The sequence below is a fragment of the Pteropus alecto genome, unplaced genomic scaffold (assembly GCF_000325575.1).
Source record: "Pteropus alecto unplaced genomic scaffold, ASM32557v1 scaffold3, whole genome shotgun sequence".
In the NCBI taxonomy this organism is placed as follows: Eukaryota; Metazoa; Chordata; class Mammalia; order Chiroptera; family Pteropodidae; genus Pteropus; species Pteropus alecto.
Window position 1 is genome coordinate 33014671 of NW_006442484.1, and position 16820 is coordinate 33031490.

The 16820-nt window shown below is 44.2% G+C and overlaps 1 protein-coding gene across 12 annotated transcripts in view; it reads left to right on the forward strand.

Moving 5' to 3' along the window:
* The window catches only part of TANC1 (tetratricopeptide repeat, ankyrin repeat and coiled-coil containing 1), a 215529-nt gene that overhangs the window by 169772 nt on the left and 28937 nt on the right, over window positions 1-16820 (forward strand). For all 12 annotated transcript variants that reach the window (XM_006921103.2, XM_015596701.1, XM_025039235.1 and 9 more), the window contains 4 exons: window positions 4352-4460; window positions 5381-5503; window positions 12673-12909; window positions 14720-14905. In XM_006921103.2, coding sequence (XP_006921165.1) covers window positions 4352-4460; window positions 5381-5503; window positions 12673-12909; window positions 14720-14905 — 655 coding nt within the window. The remainder of the gene's footprint in view (window positions 1-4351; window positions 4461-5380; window positions 5504-12672; window positions 12910-14719; window positions 14906-16820) is intronic.

The following is a 16820-nucleotide window of genomic DNA, read 5'->3' on the forward strand; positions in this document are numbered from 1 at the left end:
CATCTGCCCCAGGACCCTGCACGTAGTTGATCTGCAAAAACCATTGTGGAATTAAATGCAGTACCTTCCTTCCAACATCGTTCTATATATTCTCTGTCTGCTGAATGAAGTTCAAGAACTATAGATATTTTAGGTGAATGCTGACTTGTATAATTCTTGTACACAAATTATTTTAATTCTCCAAGACATAGTCTCCTTATCTGTAAAATGAAAGTATCTCCTCACTTTATGACGGTGGCTGTTTCACGAGAGAAGTACTTAATGAGGGTTTCCTCCCCTTCTTCCTTCCCTTCCTATTTTTGATTATTTCTTAGGTTAGAATCCAGGAGCAGAATTATAAAGTTAGAGTAGAGTTTCTCATAGCCTTCATTCACAGCACCTAGACTTAAACATGATTCATATTTTGCAGTATTTGCTCCATCTGTTATTTTTTGCTGAGGTAAATTATAGACTTCATGACATTTTACCCTAAATAATTGATTATGCACCTCAAAAAGAGAGTACATTTTCATACTTAACTGCAATACCATTACAACACCTAAAATATTAATACTAATTCATTGATATATCATCACATCTATTTCTCCATTTTCTTTCTTTTTTTTTTTTTTAAGTATGTTTGAATCAGGATCCAGATAAGGGCCATAAAATGCATTTTATTGTTTCTCTTTTAATCTACATATTCCTCTCTTTCTCTGGTCTTTCCTTGCATTTTATTTGTTTAAAAAGAGCAGCCAGATAGTTTGTCCTGTTAATTTCCCATAATCTGAATTTTGCTGATTGTGTTCTCATGGTGATTTATAATGTGTTCATCACCTCTATTTTCTATAAATTGGTAGTTAAATCTAGATGCTTGATCAGATTTTATTTAAGAAAATGTTTTTTGCAAAGATACTTAATGGGCGGCAGTGAGTACTTCCATCAGGAATCACTTAACGTCTCACCGTCTCTCGAGCCATTGATGATTTCCTGGATCCATCGATTCGTTAGGGTTACACAAGGACTCTCTTAATCTAGAACAGTCTCCCATCCACTTTGTTTCCCACATGTCACTGACTTGAGGAATGAATGGTTAGGATTTCAGAATAAGGCTATTGCAGACAGGAGGAGCTGTGTAAGGCATCACATCAGAATGAGCAGGCCGTGTTCTGGCAACGACATATCTAGTTTGGTTGGAGCCTTTGTCATGGAACAGAGGAGTAGAAAGAGCTAACAGAAGGACGTGCCTAGGGGGCCTGGCATCTATCTCTGGAGAACCTTTGAAGGTTCTGGAGTACAGATCACCTACATGAGCAGGAGCATGGCAGGTGTGGAGCGTAGGAACCACTGTGACAGGAGTGGAGACTCGGACCTCGCTTTGGGGTGGAACAGTGGGGTGGAAACAGGCTTCGCTGATATGAGATAGATGGGCACGGCTTGGCCTTGTGAGCAGAGTCGAGGAGAAGAAGGTACCATATCAAGGTGTTGACCTCACAAACTAGGAATGGCCTTATTCTTCAAAAGGGTAAGAAAGGCAGAAGGTGTGGATGGGGTTTGCAGAGCAGGAGCTAGCTTTCTGCAATTCGAGCTTGCGGGTTCAGTGGGACCCCCAGGTAGACAAGTTCCAAGGGCAGGTGGGGTCTGAAGCTTGAAGGAAAAGTTGAAGTCGAAGAGTTGGTATCATTGGTAGAGATCTAGCTGTGGGACTTGGTGAGAAGGGTAGTTAGAGGAAGGGGGTGCTGGCCTGCTGGGACATGGAGGATTTAGAGTGTAAGTGCTGCGAGAGGCGAAGGAAGATGAGGATTGAGAGGAAGCCATTGGCTCTTCAGTTCAGGAGAAGGGTCCTAGATCCTTAGGAGATGCCTTTCATTGGGTTGTGAGGAGTGAAACAGGAGAGAGCCAATGTCCTGGATGAACACTGAAAGGATAGAGAGGTTTAGGGTTGTTTGAGTGTGGGCAAGGGTTTTGTTTTTGTTTTTAACATAAGAGGTTAGGGTGTCCGTTGGAAACATCATGACAGTGTGAGGAAACACAATCTGTAAAGGAGGAGAAATTGAGAATGCAGGGGAATGGGGGCTGAGTGACGGGACAACTTGCCGCTTCTGTATTGTCACTGAGTCTATTCATAGCACCATCGTAGCTGAATTTCATCTTGTTTACGTGCATCTCCTCCAGTCACTGAGAGCTCCTCAAGGGAAGCACCTTCCATTGTTCCCCACGGAATTTCCAGTATCAAGCATGGTGCTGGTTATGAGGGGCATGATAATGAACGAACGAATGAATAATCATGTTTTGCTGGTTAAAAGCATGGACTCTCACAATGAGTAGACTGTGGTTCAGATCTCTGCTTAGCCATTTCATCTTGGGCAAACACCTACCTGTCCAGGCCTCTGTTCCCTCATGTAAACAAATTGGGCATCACTACTTAGTAGCTCACAGGGTCGTGCAGATTAATGAAATAATTCAGTTAAATTTGTGCATCTGGCATTTAGTAAATCTTGATATATAAGCTTTGGAAATGGACAGACTCATGAATGCAAGTAGACTTAGAAGGGGGCTCGTGATGCCAAGACCAGGAGGGAAGGAAGATTGCATCTGGCATTTAGTAAATCTTGATGTATAAGCTTTGGAAATGGACAAGTAGACTTAGAAAGGGGCTCGTGATGCCAAGACCAGGAGGGAAGGAAGAAAAGGTAGATTGGATATAGAGGAGCACAGGTATTCAGCGATTGCATGGTGAATTGTCTCCTTGGAGAGGCGGGAAGCCGTGTACTTAGCCAAGAGCACCGCAGACCTTTGGCCTGGCTGCCGAAGGGTGCATGGTTGTTATACCATAAGGGCCAGCCATGGCACTTAGCATCTCTTTGTTGTGGATACAGTTGGCGTGGCCACAGAGTTCAGCAGACTGGGCAACTGAGGATGGCTTAGCCGATGTTTGGGACCATGGTCCTGCCTAGAGCGATGTGAGCCAGATTGAACCCTGGGACCAGGCCATGGACGGAGACTAAGGAGGGTGTGGTAGTCTAGACCACTGGAAGGTGGTGGAGTGTGATTTCCGTGAGAGCATGGGAACAGGAGAGGTGGGAGTGTGAGAGGCTCTCACCTGAGAGGAGAAACTCGAGCTCGAGGTTTGGGAGGTGGAGTACGTGCATGGGGCACTGTGTATGTGCTCATGGGAGAGCTCCAGACCTTTATAAGCCATTGGACTGGAAGCTCAGTGGCAATGTGGCCTTAAAAGTCCCGACTTCCCCTGTAGCATAAAAATCAACCTCTTGGTCTCTACCTGCCTTTATTTCCTCATCTCTAACATCATTTATAACCTGTTTAAGAAACAGGCATGTATCTGGACAAATACTGTTGCTATGATGCGTGCTTTTAATCATCTAGATTTAGCAGCTATCAGAAAACACATTTAGGACAATGAATTTTTTTCTATAATGTTTATCTTTTCCTCCACAAGTACCGGCTTTCCCCCCTAAATTCAGCACTTCACAATTGTCAGGTTGATAGAAATGAAAATAATTCTCACTATGCAGAAGTCACTGCTATTGGAGTAAACAAGCTTTGGCATCTTTTCCAAAGCAGTTGGCTCAGACAACAGCATGGAGTCCTCAGAGCGAGTTCTGCAGGCATAGAGGGGAAAATGAGTAGAATGGCTCGTCCGTGAAAGGATTAGTGGCGGATTCATTGGTGGTGACAGTCGGATGTCCACCATGTGCCCAGACATAGCAAGCCCGCTCCTCTTAGTTTATTTCCCCCCACAAGGATGTGTGTTCCATCCATGCTTAGAATTTAGCTCTTTCTGCTCATGAGTTGTACTATCCACAGCATGGTTTTTCTTCCCATTATCAGGCCTTGCCTTTTGGCTCAAGTCTACTCCACAAGGTGATTATCCTGAGGGGAGGCCTGAATGCCAGGTCCAGTGCTGGTTCTCCTCCATCTGTCCATCCATCCATCCATCCATCCAAAAAACACATATTTTCATACTTACTAAGTGTTGGGCACTTGCTAGGTATGGCGACTGTATCTGTGACTTAGACAAGACCCTTAGTCTCATGGTGTTTACATTTTTATGACAGACAAATCAAGTAAGGTGGTGAGAAAGTGATAGATGAGGGACAGACAGTGGCTGGTAAAGACCTGCCCCGTCCTGGAGCTTCTTTCTGGGTCACACCACAGAAGGGGGAATCCAGAGAAAGCCCTTAAAAATGACTTGAAGAATAAACAGCACTATAGCCATCTTTTGTAAAGAGTCAGCTTTCCCGCATTTTGTATGGTGATGCCAGAGTGCCAGGAGAGTAATTCAGGGGTGGCGTGGTGATGTTCTTACTTGAGGGTCTTTTATTATGAGGCTTTGTGTTGCTTGTCCTAGGAATGGGCACGCTCTCCTGGCATTCATGTTCTCTCGGCAAGAGGGCAAGCTGAACCTCCAGCAGACCATGGAGCTCGGCCACCACATCCTGAAGGCGCACATTTTCAAGGTGAGACACGCGCCACTGTGAGGAAGGGTGTCTTTGTCGTCGTCATTGTCTTTTGAAGTTTTTGGTTTTAGAGATTTTCCACAGCTTCATCAGTCTTCTCAGAGCCCTCCAAGGACTGCATCCCAAACACGACCCCCTCCCCTCTCCCTGAAAGTTCTGATTTAGAACCACTCAAGTGTGTATCCAGATGCTATGGTAAGGTTTTACTCTCTCCCTTTTAAATCTCTTTTAAGCTTCCTTTCACCTAAAGTTTCCGCTTTATTCACTTTGTCTCCTTGTTATCAAAGAGCATGAGTTACTTGACCTCTAGTTTTGCACCACCTGGATTTTGATCGTGTTCCTGTTTCTCGTGATCTAGTTTAACGTGTTCATCTTTCCTCTTTATTTCCTATCATTTGGTAGTTGTATCCAGAAGCTTAATCACATTTAGGTTTGATCCCCTCCCCTTCCCCCTCCAGGGTATCATGATTACTTTCTAGTTATACTTAGAGTTTAAACTCTATATAAGTCTAATATGGGGTTTCTTGCATCAGGAGGCACAACGTTTATGCTTGCTTCTCTTGGTGTGATGCCGTCAACCACTACAGGTCTCTGCCTGGACTCATTCATTCATTGGGTGTTACAGAATAGTGCTACTCTATCGTTTATCCTTCTTTTGATTGACAGGAGAACTTCTATAAGGAAAAGATCATTTCTCCTCATCTGCCATCTTTTCCCCCCAGACATACAGTTCACGTAGCGAAGGCAGGCTGGTTCCTCAATCCTTGGTTTTAGGAAGGGAAGGCTCACAGATCCAGGTGTTCTTTGTATGAGACACAGCATTTACCATGCGTGACCTCCTATCTGCACCCTCTGGAGGCACAGCCAGCTGCAGGTGGGAAAGCAGCTCTTGAGGCTGATTTGTCTCTGATTGCTTCTAGGGCCTCAGTAAGAAGACAGGAATCTCTTCAAGCCATCTCCAAGCCCTGTGGATAGGGTACAGCACTGAAGGGCTGTCTGCTGCCCTCGCCTCTCTCAGGAATCTCTACACCCCCAATGTGAAGGTAGGCAACCCCTCTGCACGGAGAGCCAGAGCCCCAGCCCTGGTGCCTGCTGCCATCCAGCAGTCCTGCCTTCTCCCTGCACTGGGTGGTGGCCACAGGAGGTGGGGAGCTTCTGATGATGCCTTTTCCTTGGTGTAAATCACACAGACTTGAATGTTCTATTACCATTTCTCTTCTAGAAGGTTAGCTTTCACTTAGGCAGAAAGATGTGGGGTGTCGGGGGCTGCTATGTGAGCACATGGAGACTGTTTGAGAGCGGATGTGATAAGGAAGCAATTCACAAAGGCAACCAAAGGTCAGAGAGAGATTTCCCAAGAAAATTGATTTTCAGAGTGTCTTGTGTTTCTAATCTGGGCTATCTCTTTATGGTTCATAGGAAATGAAGCACTGATGAGTGACACAAAGCAATGGGTACACAGAGGAAAACTATTACTAAAGCTTTCATGTACACGTGTATTTATGACCAGGGAAAGCATATCGGTGTCAGCCCACTGCTGAGCCAAGAGCTTCCTCAGTCTTGGTTAGTTGTTGTCATGTCACAGTATCTGGCTGAGCTTTTTAGTGTAGATTTTCCGTCCTCTTTCAATACAGTCTAAGAATCTAAAGCACACAGAGGCCAAGTATCTGGTTAAGGCAACAAAGAAGGGTTAACTCCCACAAAGGGTGTGGGAATTACTGGTTTAAGTTATAGCAGCTTGCAACCGTCCTTTCCAATGCAAAGTAAAATGAGATCATAAATATTTTCGCATTCTAGATTCCTCACCTGCTTGACATATCTGCTAGACTCCAGGCCTTTCGGCCACAGGCCCTGACAGGCCTGGCTGCCTGCAGAAGCTCTGAGGCAGATTCCTAGGGAGTCGGGTCCTCTCCGTCAGTCACCTCCGTGAAAACAGGCATACCTGTTCCCCTCTTAGTAGCACGAGGATGGCCTGATGTGGTCATGCAGCAAAGGACAGACAAAGCCCTGGAAGTTTCTGGGCATATGTCTTCTTCTTACTTTGGTTCATCAAACCAAACTCAACCTGGGAAGGGGGCCACATGCCCCAGAGATGGTGTTGTGGGGGACACTCCTGAGAGACTTCTTTGCCTTTCCTTCCCTTCTGTCTGCGCACCGTACCCTCAGCAATCGTACCTTTGATGCGTGTCTGGGGATTTGGGCTTCCTGAGCACTTCCTGAGTCTGGTAGATGTTTGCTCTGCCGCTCTTCTCCCTTCCCTGCCTTCCTGGTGTATTTTTTCCCCCTTACTCCCTTTTCTTTAAAAATTCAGATATAATTGACATATAACATCATATTTCAAGTATACAGCCTAGTGATTCCAATATTTGTATATATTGGGAAGTGGTCGCCACAATAAGTTTAGTTAACATCCATTACCACAGTTAGAAATTTTTTTATGATGAAAATTTTTGAGAACTACTCTTCAGCAACTTTCAAATCTGCAATACGGTGTTGTTAATTATAGTCACCGTGCTGTACATTAGATCCCCACTTCCTGATATCTGGAGGGGAGGGTGTAACAATGCTGGCTAAGGATCCTGGGTGTCAGAAGGACCTAGCAAGGCTCTGACTTTGGGGGCAGCTCATCCAGAGCCCTGCTGTCCAGTACAGGCCTTGGTGTCCACCTCCAGATAGATGCACACAGTTTCTTTACAAAATGTAGGAGCTGCCTCGTGCACATGGACTCAGCCCCTTATTAGGGTTCAGGCTTGACGGGCAGGGGGCACATTGGATTTCAGCCTGACACACCTCTCAGCCAGGCACCTGGGAGCAGAGCACCACTGGAGAACCGGTTATGGGAGCCCCATGCTCTGCCCTGCTCCTTTGCACATTTGTACACTCTTTAGACTGAGTTTGAGTGCTTGTGCCCCAACTGAACAACACATATGTTTATGGGGTGGGCGGATGGGGAAGCTGTTTTTGTAGTGTAAGGGGAACTACCTTCACACTACTTCTACTGATGAAAGGGAGCTCTTCCCTTCTGCATGAAATTACTGCAAAAGAACAATGGAGAGCACAGCTGAGTTTAGACTTCATGTAATGAAGAAGTCATAGTAAGAATTTTTGTTTCACTTAGATTTTATAGAAATTGGGTTGAGGTTACTATAATTGTTTTATCTTTCATTTCATCTAAAAATATATCTTTTGGCTTCTCTATAATTAATAAAATTCTATAATGATGGCAAGGAAGAAAAAATAATGCAATATCTGTTTTCACTTCTTTAATAATTATGGGCACAGAAGTGATTTTTAATGTGGAAAACAGTAAATGGGAAGTATCATACTCTTTTGAATATGAGTTTTTAAGACAGTAAATTAAAAGGTACAGCGTAATAATGTAGTAAACTTGACCCTCCTGAGATTATCAACTTTCTTCTTTAACATATATGTACTTTTAAGAGTCATTCATCTTTGTTTTATAGAGCTCCAGTGTCACCTATGTCTACACTATTCCCCAAATTCTATAACTTGGTTATAAAATTTTAAGGCTTTCCATTATGCTTCTGTTTCTTTTATCTTTCAAGAAAAAAAAAGGGTTTTCACAGAATCTTGAACAAATTACAGTAATTTAAAATTATGCATGCAATTAAGGCACTTTTTAAAGAGAGTATTAAATGTTGTCATACAGGAATGGATGTCATTTTGAGCAATAATTGCAGTTTGCCACTTTGGTAAATTAAAGTGACTTGCTTGGGAATGATTACTTGGTAGATGAATTTTAATTTTAGTTGGTAAGGCAGCGACTTCTAATAATGGAGTATTAGAAGGCCAGTATCATACCAGCCCAGGCCCTGGCCAGCCCACTAGGGTCCTTGCCACCAGTGACACCAGGCTCCCATCCAGCTGGCTGTTTTGCTCACACTGTCCCATCAGACTGGCTGCTAGCCATGGGCTTCCCAAGGCTGTGACCGAGGAGAATTCAGGTTGTGATTCTTCTCTCAGCCGTAGGCAGAGAGGGGAGGAGACAGAGTTAGGCATGGCCTTCGTTTTTACTTCTCTGGGCTGATAGGGTCCAGTTATATCCTGCATAACAGGCAACACACATTTTAAATCGGTTACTACCGAGAAAACTAAAATTTGTATTTTGCGAACATGCTGGCCACTGCCTCTTCTGTTTCTCATGATCATATTGCTTTGCCAACCCCCAACCCCCTTTTTTATTTTCTTGCATTCATTAAATCCAGAAGTTTATAGATAATATTGCCATTTCCAGATTTTATCCAGGGAGAGTTTCTGCGATGGCGATGGTTGGAAAATTTCCATGTAGTTAGAAGAAAATGTAGAGGATGAACTATTTACACCCCTTCTTTGAACGCAGAGTAATCTTAGCTAGAGCTGCTGCTTCTGCCATGGGACTGCTCTATGGCAGTTATTAGCTTTGTGCCCAGGGCTGTTCTGTGCCTTTTCCCCTCTGAGCCTGTTTTCTCACTTATAAAATGAAGGGAACAAAGAGCCTGTCTCATAGCAATGGGAAATCTGATGTTAAAGCTCTTGGAAAAATACTAGGCGTTTATTACATGGTCAAGCGAGTTATTTTTATTACTGCCTTGTCTCCTTTGTGGAAACTGAGACTCTGCTGTAGGCACCTGAAGCTTTCTGGACAGGCTTGTTGGTGGTAAAGAAGAGCTGCCTGAGTTTTTGGTGGGTCCAGGTGCTCTCAGAAGCTTGCGGGCTCCTGCTGCTCTGTGCTGGTGGACAGCCCGGAGAGGCCAGACCTCTAGGTGCCAGGTCTGGCAGAGCAACCTCCTGTTCCTTCTAGGGTAAGGGACCTGGGCTCTTTTCTCTTCTAATGATTCCATGGAAGGTGACCGTAATAATAGCAATATTTATTTAGCATTTATAGGATGCCGAGGGCTGTACTAGTGCTGTGTGTGCGTGTGTTGTACATTCATTTTTAATCTTCACAACAACCAGTGAGATGAAACTGTTTTTATCTCCATGTTTCGGATGAGGCTGAAGGCAGTTAGTAGCTTGTCCCAAATCACAGCTGGAAGGGTACCTGGCACGGAGCAAGCCATGTTCCACAGCTGCATCTATCATCTGATGTGTTTACGGCCCTGGCTGCCAACCAAGTAGAATCACTGGGGAGCTCGGCGCCCCAGCCAAGTCGGAATCTCCAAGAGCGGAGCACCCGGTGGAAACTTTCAAGCTCCCAGGTGGTTTCAGTATGCAGCAGGGTGAAGAACCATGGGTTAGGGCAAGATCCACAGACCGATTGGGGGTTAAGTGGTAAAAAATACCTACAGCATTGTACCAAGAAAGGAAATGTTTTTCCCAAGAAGCAGATGACGTGTGAATCGAAGACATACATGTTTAGGAAAGCTTTGCCCTTAAGCGCCTACCGTCCAGGTGGTGTCTCATATCCAGCGAGACATTTCTGAAAGTATACCTTACAACATTGTTAGCGAGGAGCGCCCGTCAGGTAGATTCGGGTGGTGCATCTTTTTCTCTTAGGCTCTTGGTCCTCACGAGGGGGTACGATTGATAAGAAAGATGAGGTAACTGGCTGTCAGATTCACAAGGGAATTTAGTCCATTCCTGCCTGTCCTGTGGTGACCTGAGCCTGACGTTATGTGTGTTTTGAAAACACCACAGGGTTCTTCTGTACTCTTGCTGAGAATCGATTTTTCCTAGGCCTTGATGAAATCTCCAACTATTTCACCAGCCTTATCCTGTTCTTTCCATACTAATGGTAGCTGCTCAAAGGGAAATGATTTTCTAAAATCCTCTACTTTTGTTTAGCACCACCCAACAATTTTAAAATCGTTTCAAGTCATAATTTGAGATTGCTGTTCATTTAAGAGTGAACCCATGTATATTTGTGGAGCAGACTCAGCAGGTATTAGGTCGTGTGTTAAGTGTCAGTGTTAGGAGAGAGACACCTTTTCTGATTTTTCATCCATGTGTCCTCTGCCTTTCTATCCACAAGTGCTGGCTGGCAGTGGGAGAATGGAAGTTGAGTTGGTGCCAACCTGGGCGGAGCTCAAAGGTGGTCCCTTCTGATGGGTGTAAACAATGGGGCAGGCACTGGCTCATCAGCACTTGTACGTGATCTGTAATGTAGGTGCGGGGGGCGGGGGGATCTGACACTTGGGCCATCCTATCATGGAGGGCCTTTGTTTGCCACTCTCCTCTGTGAACTTTGGACTCTTACAGCCAGCGTCTGGTGCAGTGGGCTAAGCTGGAAAATGGAGTGTGCGGAGGGGATGGAGGATGGCTGGGGTTGATGAATGCGTGGGGGCGTGGTCGTCTGTGCACAAGGATGTGCATGAGGGGAGTGGTGGGAGTATTTTTTATAGGGTGGAAAGGACTTCTTTCTCTCTGGTGTCCTGGCGCTGGAGCAGAGACCTGTAGGAAGTGACCATTTGTCACCTGTATCTGTGGAAAGGGCATTCCCGACAGAGGGAATTGTAAGTAAAGGCGGAGAGGTTGGGCCCTGCTTGCTGTCGTTGCAGTACAAACATCGGGCCCAGCGTGGCTACGGTGGGGGAGGGGAGGGGATAGGCGTGGGAGGGGCCGTCAGAGAAGGAGCTGGAGGATCACGTGAGGTTCAAGCTCCAGCAACAACCAAGACTTCAGATTTTATACTTGTCTATGTGCTGTCTCACTATTCCGAGTTGTGGTTTTACCACCTAATAATATTAGTTTCTATCAGTTTGTAAAAATTCTGTCAGCTACTCTTATGGACACATGTCACTGAAATAACTTGAATTTTATATGACTTATCATCTTTCTGTTTCTTTAGATGATCCCATTGTGTCTCTAGTCAAATGAATGACACAGTCTCTGTGGTTTTCACACGTAGTGGGCAGCCCGGGAGGTCTACCAGGGTCTGTCAGGGGCGTGATTGATGCTGGTCGAGACTAGTGAAGGGAACTGTTTGAAGATATGCAGTGGATATCTTAATAGGTGTTAGTGGAGTATCAGTTTTTCAATGACATGGAGATGCAGAAAAGATTGGTATAGCTACAATTTGCATAAAGTATTCAATGATTTTATTTTAAAATCTTTAAATAAATTTCCCGACATGTGGATCTAAGGAGTTTCGTGGGTGGTGGATGTAGTAATTAGAAAAAGCAGATTATTTTCTGGGAATCTTTTGCTGCTGACAATCGCAAGGACATGCAAACATTTTCATGTGTTCTGTTTTTTTTTTTTAGATACACTTTCTTGTGAAGAAAAGAGTATTTCCGTTTACTTTCAGCCTTGTTATCTCACTGTTAATTATTTAATCCTGTGATTATTTCCTTGCCAGAAAAATGAATTTTCTATTTTTAAGATTAAGCAGTGAGTTTTCAAAGTATGATACCCAGAACAACAGCATCAGTGTCAGCTAGGAGTCATTAAAAAGGCACATTCTCAGGCCCCACCCAAACCTACTAAATCACAAGTCCAGGGGGTGAGGCCTGAGAATGTGCTTTATAAATTTTGGTAAAATAAACAAATTAATAACGTGAAATTTACTATCTTAACTGTTTTTAAGTGTAGAATTCAGTAAAGTTTATTTACATTATGGCGTAGTAGATCTCCAGAATTTTCTCACTGTAAAACTAAAATTCTGTACTTCCTGAACAACTCTCATTTCACCTTCCCCCTAGCCCCCACCATTCTACTTTCTGTCTGAATTTGACTGTTCTAGGTACCTCTCTATATAAGTGGTATTATATAGTATGTGTCTTTTTATGACTGGCTTATTTCATTTAGCCAGTCTGCAAGGTTCCTTCATGTTATAGCATGTGTCAGAATTTCCTTCCTTTTAAAGGATGAATCATTTTCCATTGTATGTGCATACCATATTTTGTTTATCCATTCAACCATCGATGGACATTTTAGTTTGCTTCCGCCTCTTGGCTGTTGTGAATAATGCTACAGTGAACGAGGCAGTGCAGATATCTCTTTGAGACTGATTTTATTTCCTTTGGTGATATATCCAGAAGTGGAATTGCTGGATATTGAGGAACTGCCACACTCTTCCATTGCAGCTGCAGGATTTTACATTCCCACCACCGAGAATGTGCATTTTCAACACATTTCCAGGTAACACTGGTGCACATTCAGGTTTGAGAACCACTGGATCAAAATGAGGATATTGCCCTTCTCAACGAATGTAGTTGCAAGTGTTGTGATATTACGTGAGAAATTAATCTTGTTGGGGGACATTATCCAACAGGTAAGCCGTCTCCTGATTTTGGGAGGGGCCAACGTGAACTACAGGACAGAAGTGTTAAATAACGCCCCGATCCTGTGCGTCCAATCTCACCTCGGCCATGAGGAAGTGGTCACTCTGCTCCTGGAATTTGGCGCCTTCCTGGAGGGAATGTCAGAGAATGGCATGACCGCCCTCTGCTACGCGGCAGCTGCTGGCCACATGAAGCTGGTGTGTCTGCTGGTCAAGAAGGGGGCAAAGGTAAGCAGCAGCCTGCCCCAGTGGGTGGGGAAAGATCTTCACATCCCTGCTTTGCTAGAATTGTCAACTGGGTCAGTCTTCCTTGCCTGTGCTTTGTTGAACTGCAGTGAACAGAAGTCACCACATAAACAGAAAGGGTAGAGCTGCAGGCGCTGCTCAGCCTGATGTAGGTGCACGGATGCACAGCCTTGGAGAGCGAGGGGCCGTGTGGTTTTCTCCTAAGCTCTTACTCTGGTTAAAGTTGTCAAAGGGGGAGGCAGGATAACAGGGAGACCCCTGGCCACCAGCAGCATGAATAGTAGGGCAGTCCTTTCAGAAGCCTGCAAGTGTACACCTAGAAGTTATCACAGAATTTAACACAGCACTGATTGGTTGAAAGATTTAAATGTTCGATTATTTTTCTCTCCTTTTTCCATTTCATTACATGCCTTTCTTTTAAACAATAACATGAGTTCTGTGGGTCTAGACAGCCCGAATCCTTCATTTCTCCACCTGCCAGCTAGGATATTGGGCAGGTCGTTTAGCCTCTTTGCGTCAGGCTTCTCATGTGTAAAATAGGCACAACAACAGTTATCTACCATAGGGCTGTTGTGTGAGCCTTAAATAAGTGAATGTGTTAACATTAATAGAAAGTAACGGTGTATTTTTAAACAAGTTACTCTAGGACTGTCAGTGTTAATGGATTAAATAAAACTGTGCGAAGCTCACGGTAGCTCTGTTTAGCTTTATTATAAGCATTTAATTGGGAAGGGCGAGATGTGCTTTTGAATAATAATAGAAATAAATCACTGATATTTGTCTTCATAGTTAATTAGGATATTTAAAGTTCAAAGAAACATTGGGCTGTAGGAACTGTGGGAGCCTTTTTGGTTTTTCTCTCAAAAATACAATATTTGGGACAGATGAACCTTAGCTCATGGAAGAAGGGAAATATTGTAGTTAAGCCTTGCCAGTGGGCATGTTCGCACATCACCATGCCTCCACGTCCACATTCACACTGGCTTGGCTTTATTCGGAGGCTAGCAGGTTCCCGCGCATCACAGCCGTAAGCCCTGTAGGCAAAGGGAGATTGTGTAGGTGGCTGTTGCAAAGCCTCTGGGCAGGGGCACAGAACACCCCCAGCATTTGCAATTGAGGAGAGGCTAGGCCCTTTTTCAGCCCAGTAGTCCCAGGTGTAGACAAGGAATGACGTGTTATCCGCTGCTCTCGGACTGTCGAAGGTACACAGGACTCAGACACTCGGACTCTGTGGCTGGCTGGCCATATTTGACATGCCGACATGTGCCAGGTTGCCCGCCTGCACATGGCCTCCTTTCTTCTTCAATCAGAAGTCACTCAGGGTCCTTCCTTCCCTTCCTTGGTTCAGAGCTGGGTTTTCCAGATTCCTCTCTCTTCACTGGCTCTCCTGGCTCAGTGACTAAAGAACTGCTCTGCTCCCCAAATTGTAGCTTGTCACAGCAGATTTAGAATATTACACTCACGGGACTGAAGTTGAGAAGCACAGGGGCTTTGGCCAAAGGTTTTGTCTGTGTCCTCACACATAGTCCCCAGAGAACTAGGCGTTCCCAGCCATTTGCTGGAGGGACACTGGGAGTGAGGAGGGTATCCTGTAATCACTAGTTACTCAAAGTGAACCCGAGGCCTGGAACAGTGCATTCATTACAGTGAAGTAATTCAATGCATCTCCAGAAAGATGCATTGGAACGTGGATATGCAGTGGCTTGAGGTTTACACTCAGCATCTGTGGTGCAACCTGTGTTCTCAGAGAAAAGGTGATGCTAAATTGACCTTCCCTACCCCTGCTTCCCAGGTGGACCACTTGGATAAGAAAGGACAGTGTGCGCTGGTCCACAGTGCACTGAGGGGCCACTGCGACATTCTCCGGTACCTGCTGACCTGTGAGTGGTCGGCAGGCCCTCCCCAGCCAGGCACACTGAAGAAGAGCCAAGCCCTGCAGCAGGCGCTGACAGCTGCTGCCAGCATGGGCCACAGCTTGGTGAGTGGAATGGCGAGGTTCCTTTTTGGGTAACTGGACGCTGTAGAGCCCAGTGGGGTGGATGCTTATGCCAATCACCTTCTTAGTTGCTAGCCTGTGATACATGGAAGAAATGAAAGATGAGGATTTCAAGAAATAGCAGTTGGTTTGAGCATGTGTAAAGATCTGTTGGCATCACACCTTTCCTGTGAGTGAAAACCCACTGTGTCAGGTGCACATGCGTGCTCACGCAATGGGGCAGGCTGCTCCCACATGGAGCCTGTGGTAATATTTGTAACATTCATTCTCTGCTCTTCCTTGTCTATTTCTCTCTTCCTTCCCTTTTCTACTTTTACCCTCTTGCCCTCCTGTCTTACTTTTATTCTGCTTTGGTTCATTCTTTTGTCCTTGTGTTCTTTTAAAAATAATCATACGGAATCCTAATTCTAAAATTGTTCTTGCGTATTTGAAGGATTTTTAAAAATAGAACTTTAATGCTCTGATAAGCATGTAAGAATGCTTGTCATTCACAGTTCTTGCACTGAAGGAAAACTTCACGCAGTAGTTAGAGCACTTAATTCTGGTAGATGTCGTATTCTTGTTTGAAGATTTAATTGTCATTTCCTGACCCGTGTCTGTGAATTTAATAGTATTTTAACCTCTCCATTCCATGTATTTCTCACTCTGTACTTACTAAAATTCTTCCCTACAATGATTTAAAGTAAATTTGGTTGCAAAGCTGGCTGACTTTTGGCATTTAAAACAAAGGGCAGACACATACACACGCACACACACGCACGCACACATGTACATGCACATACATGTACTGCAGGCTGGCTAATTTTTGGCATTTAAAATAGTAAAAATACACACATAAAGTACTTCAACCAACACAATATATCGCAACAAATTGAATGCAGAAATGTTTAAGAGAATGTAGCTAGCTATCTTAGGACAGACATGAAGAGATTTACAAAAATATGAGACACAGGGACATGGACGATGGACTAGTGGTTACCAGAGGATAGGGGGCGGGGTAGGAGGGAAAAGGTAGACAGGATAAGGGGGGTCAAACATAGGGGGGTTATGAGAGGGTGAAGTGAGTAAAGGGTATCAAATTATATGGTAGCTGAAGGAAACTGAACTCTAGGTGGTAATCACACAATAGAATATATAGATGTCAAATTATAATGCACACCTGAAAATTATATAATTTTATTAACCAGTGTTACCCAAATAAACTTAATAATAATAATAATAATAAAATAAGACAATGCCAGTCAACTGACCCGTATGTTTTAGTTTTGGAAAAACTACTCAGATCATTAAAAAAATACACATTTTGTAAAAATGTTAAATGTTACCAGGTAATAGGTTTATTATTTTTCCTTTAAAATAAAACTATAAATAGTTTTTAAATCTCTTCTTTCCTCTGGCCTGGTTCTTCCTGTCCCTCTTATAAGGACAGCTGTGATTGTGTGAGATGTATATGAGATACGCACCTGGGTAATTCAGGATAATCGTCCCATTTCAAGAGTCATAATCACACCTGCACATTCCCTCTTGCCATATAAGATAACATTCCCAGGTTCCTGGGACAAGGGTATAGACATATTTGGGGACCATTATTCAGCCTACTGCAAAGAGTGTAGATTGTGAGACTGGAAAATGGCTTTTCCTGTCTCTGCTGGTGCTTGGAGTGAATGTCGGCTCTGGCTCAGGGCTCAGACACTTCCGTCTCCCCATGAGCCAGCACTCTGCCTCCACACCTGTGACCCAACCCGCTCTTTGATGGGCAGGATTCCTGTACAGAAAAGAAGACTAATGCTGTCAGCAGAAAAATTATTTGGATCTTACTGTTTATTTTCTTGAAAAGATATACATCGCCTCGTTTTCTTTACTTGTGAAAATGGATTCACCATCTTCTGGCGATTTA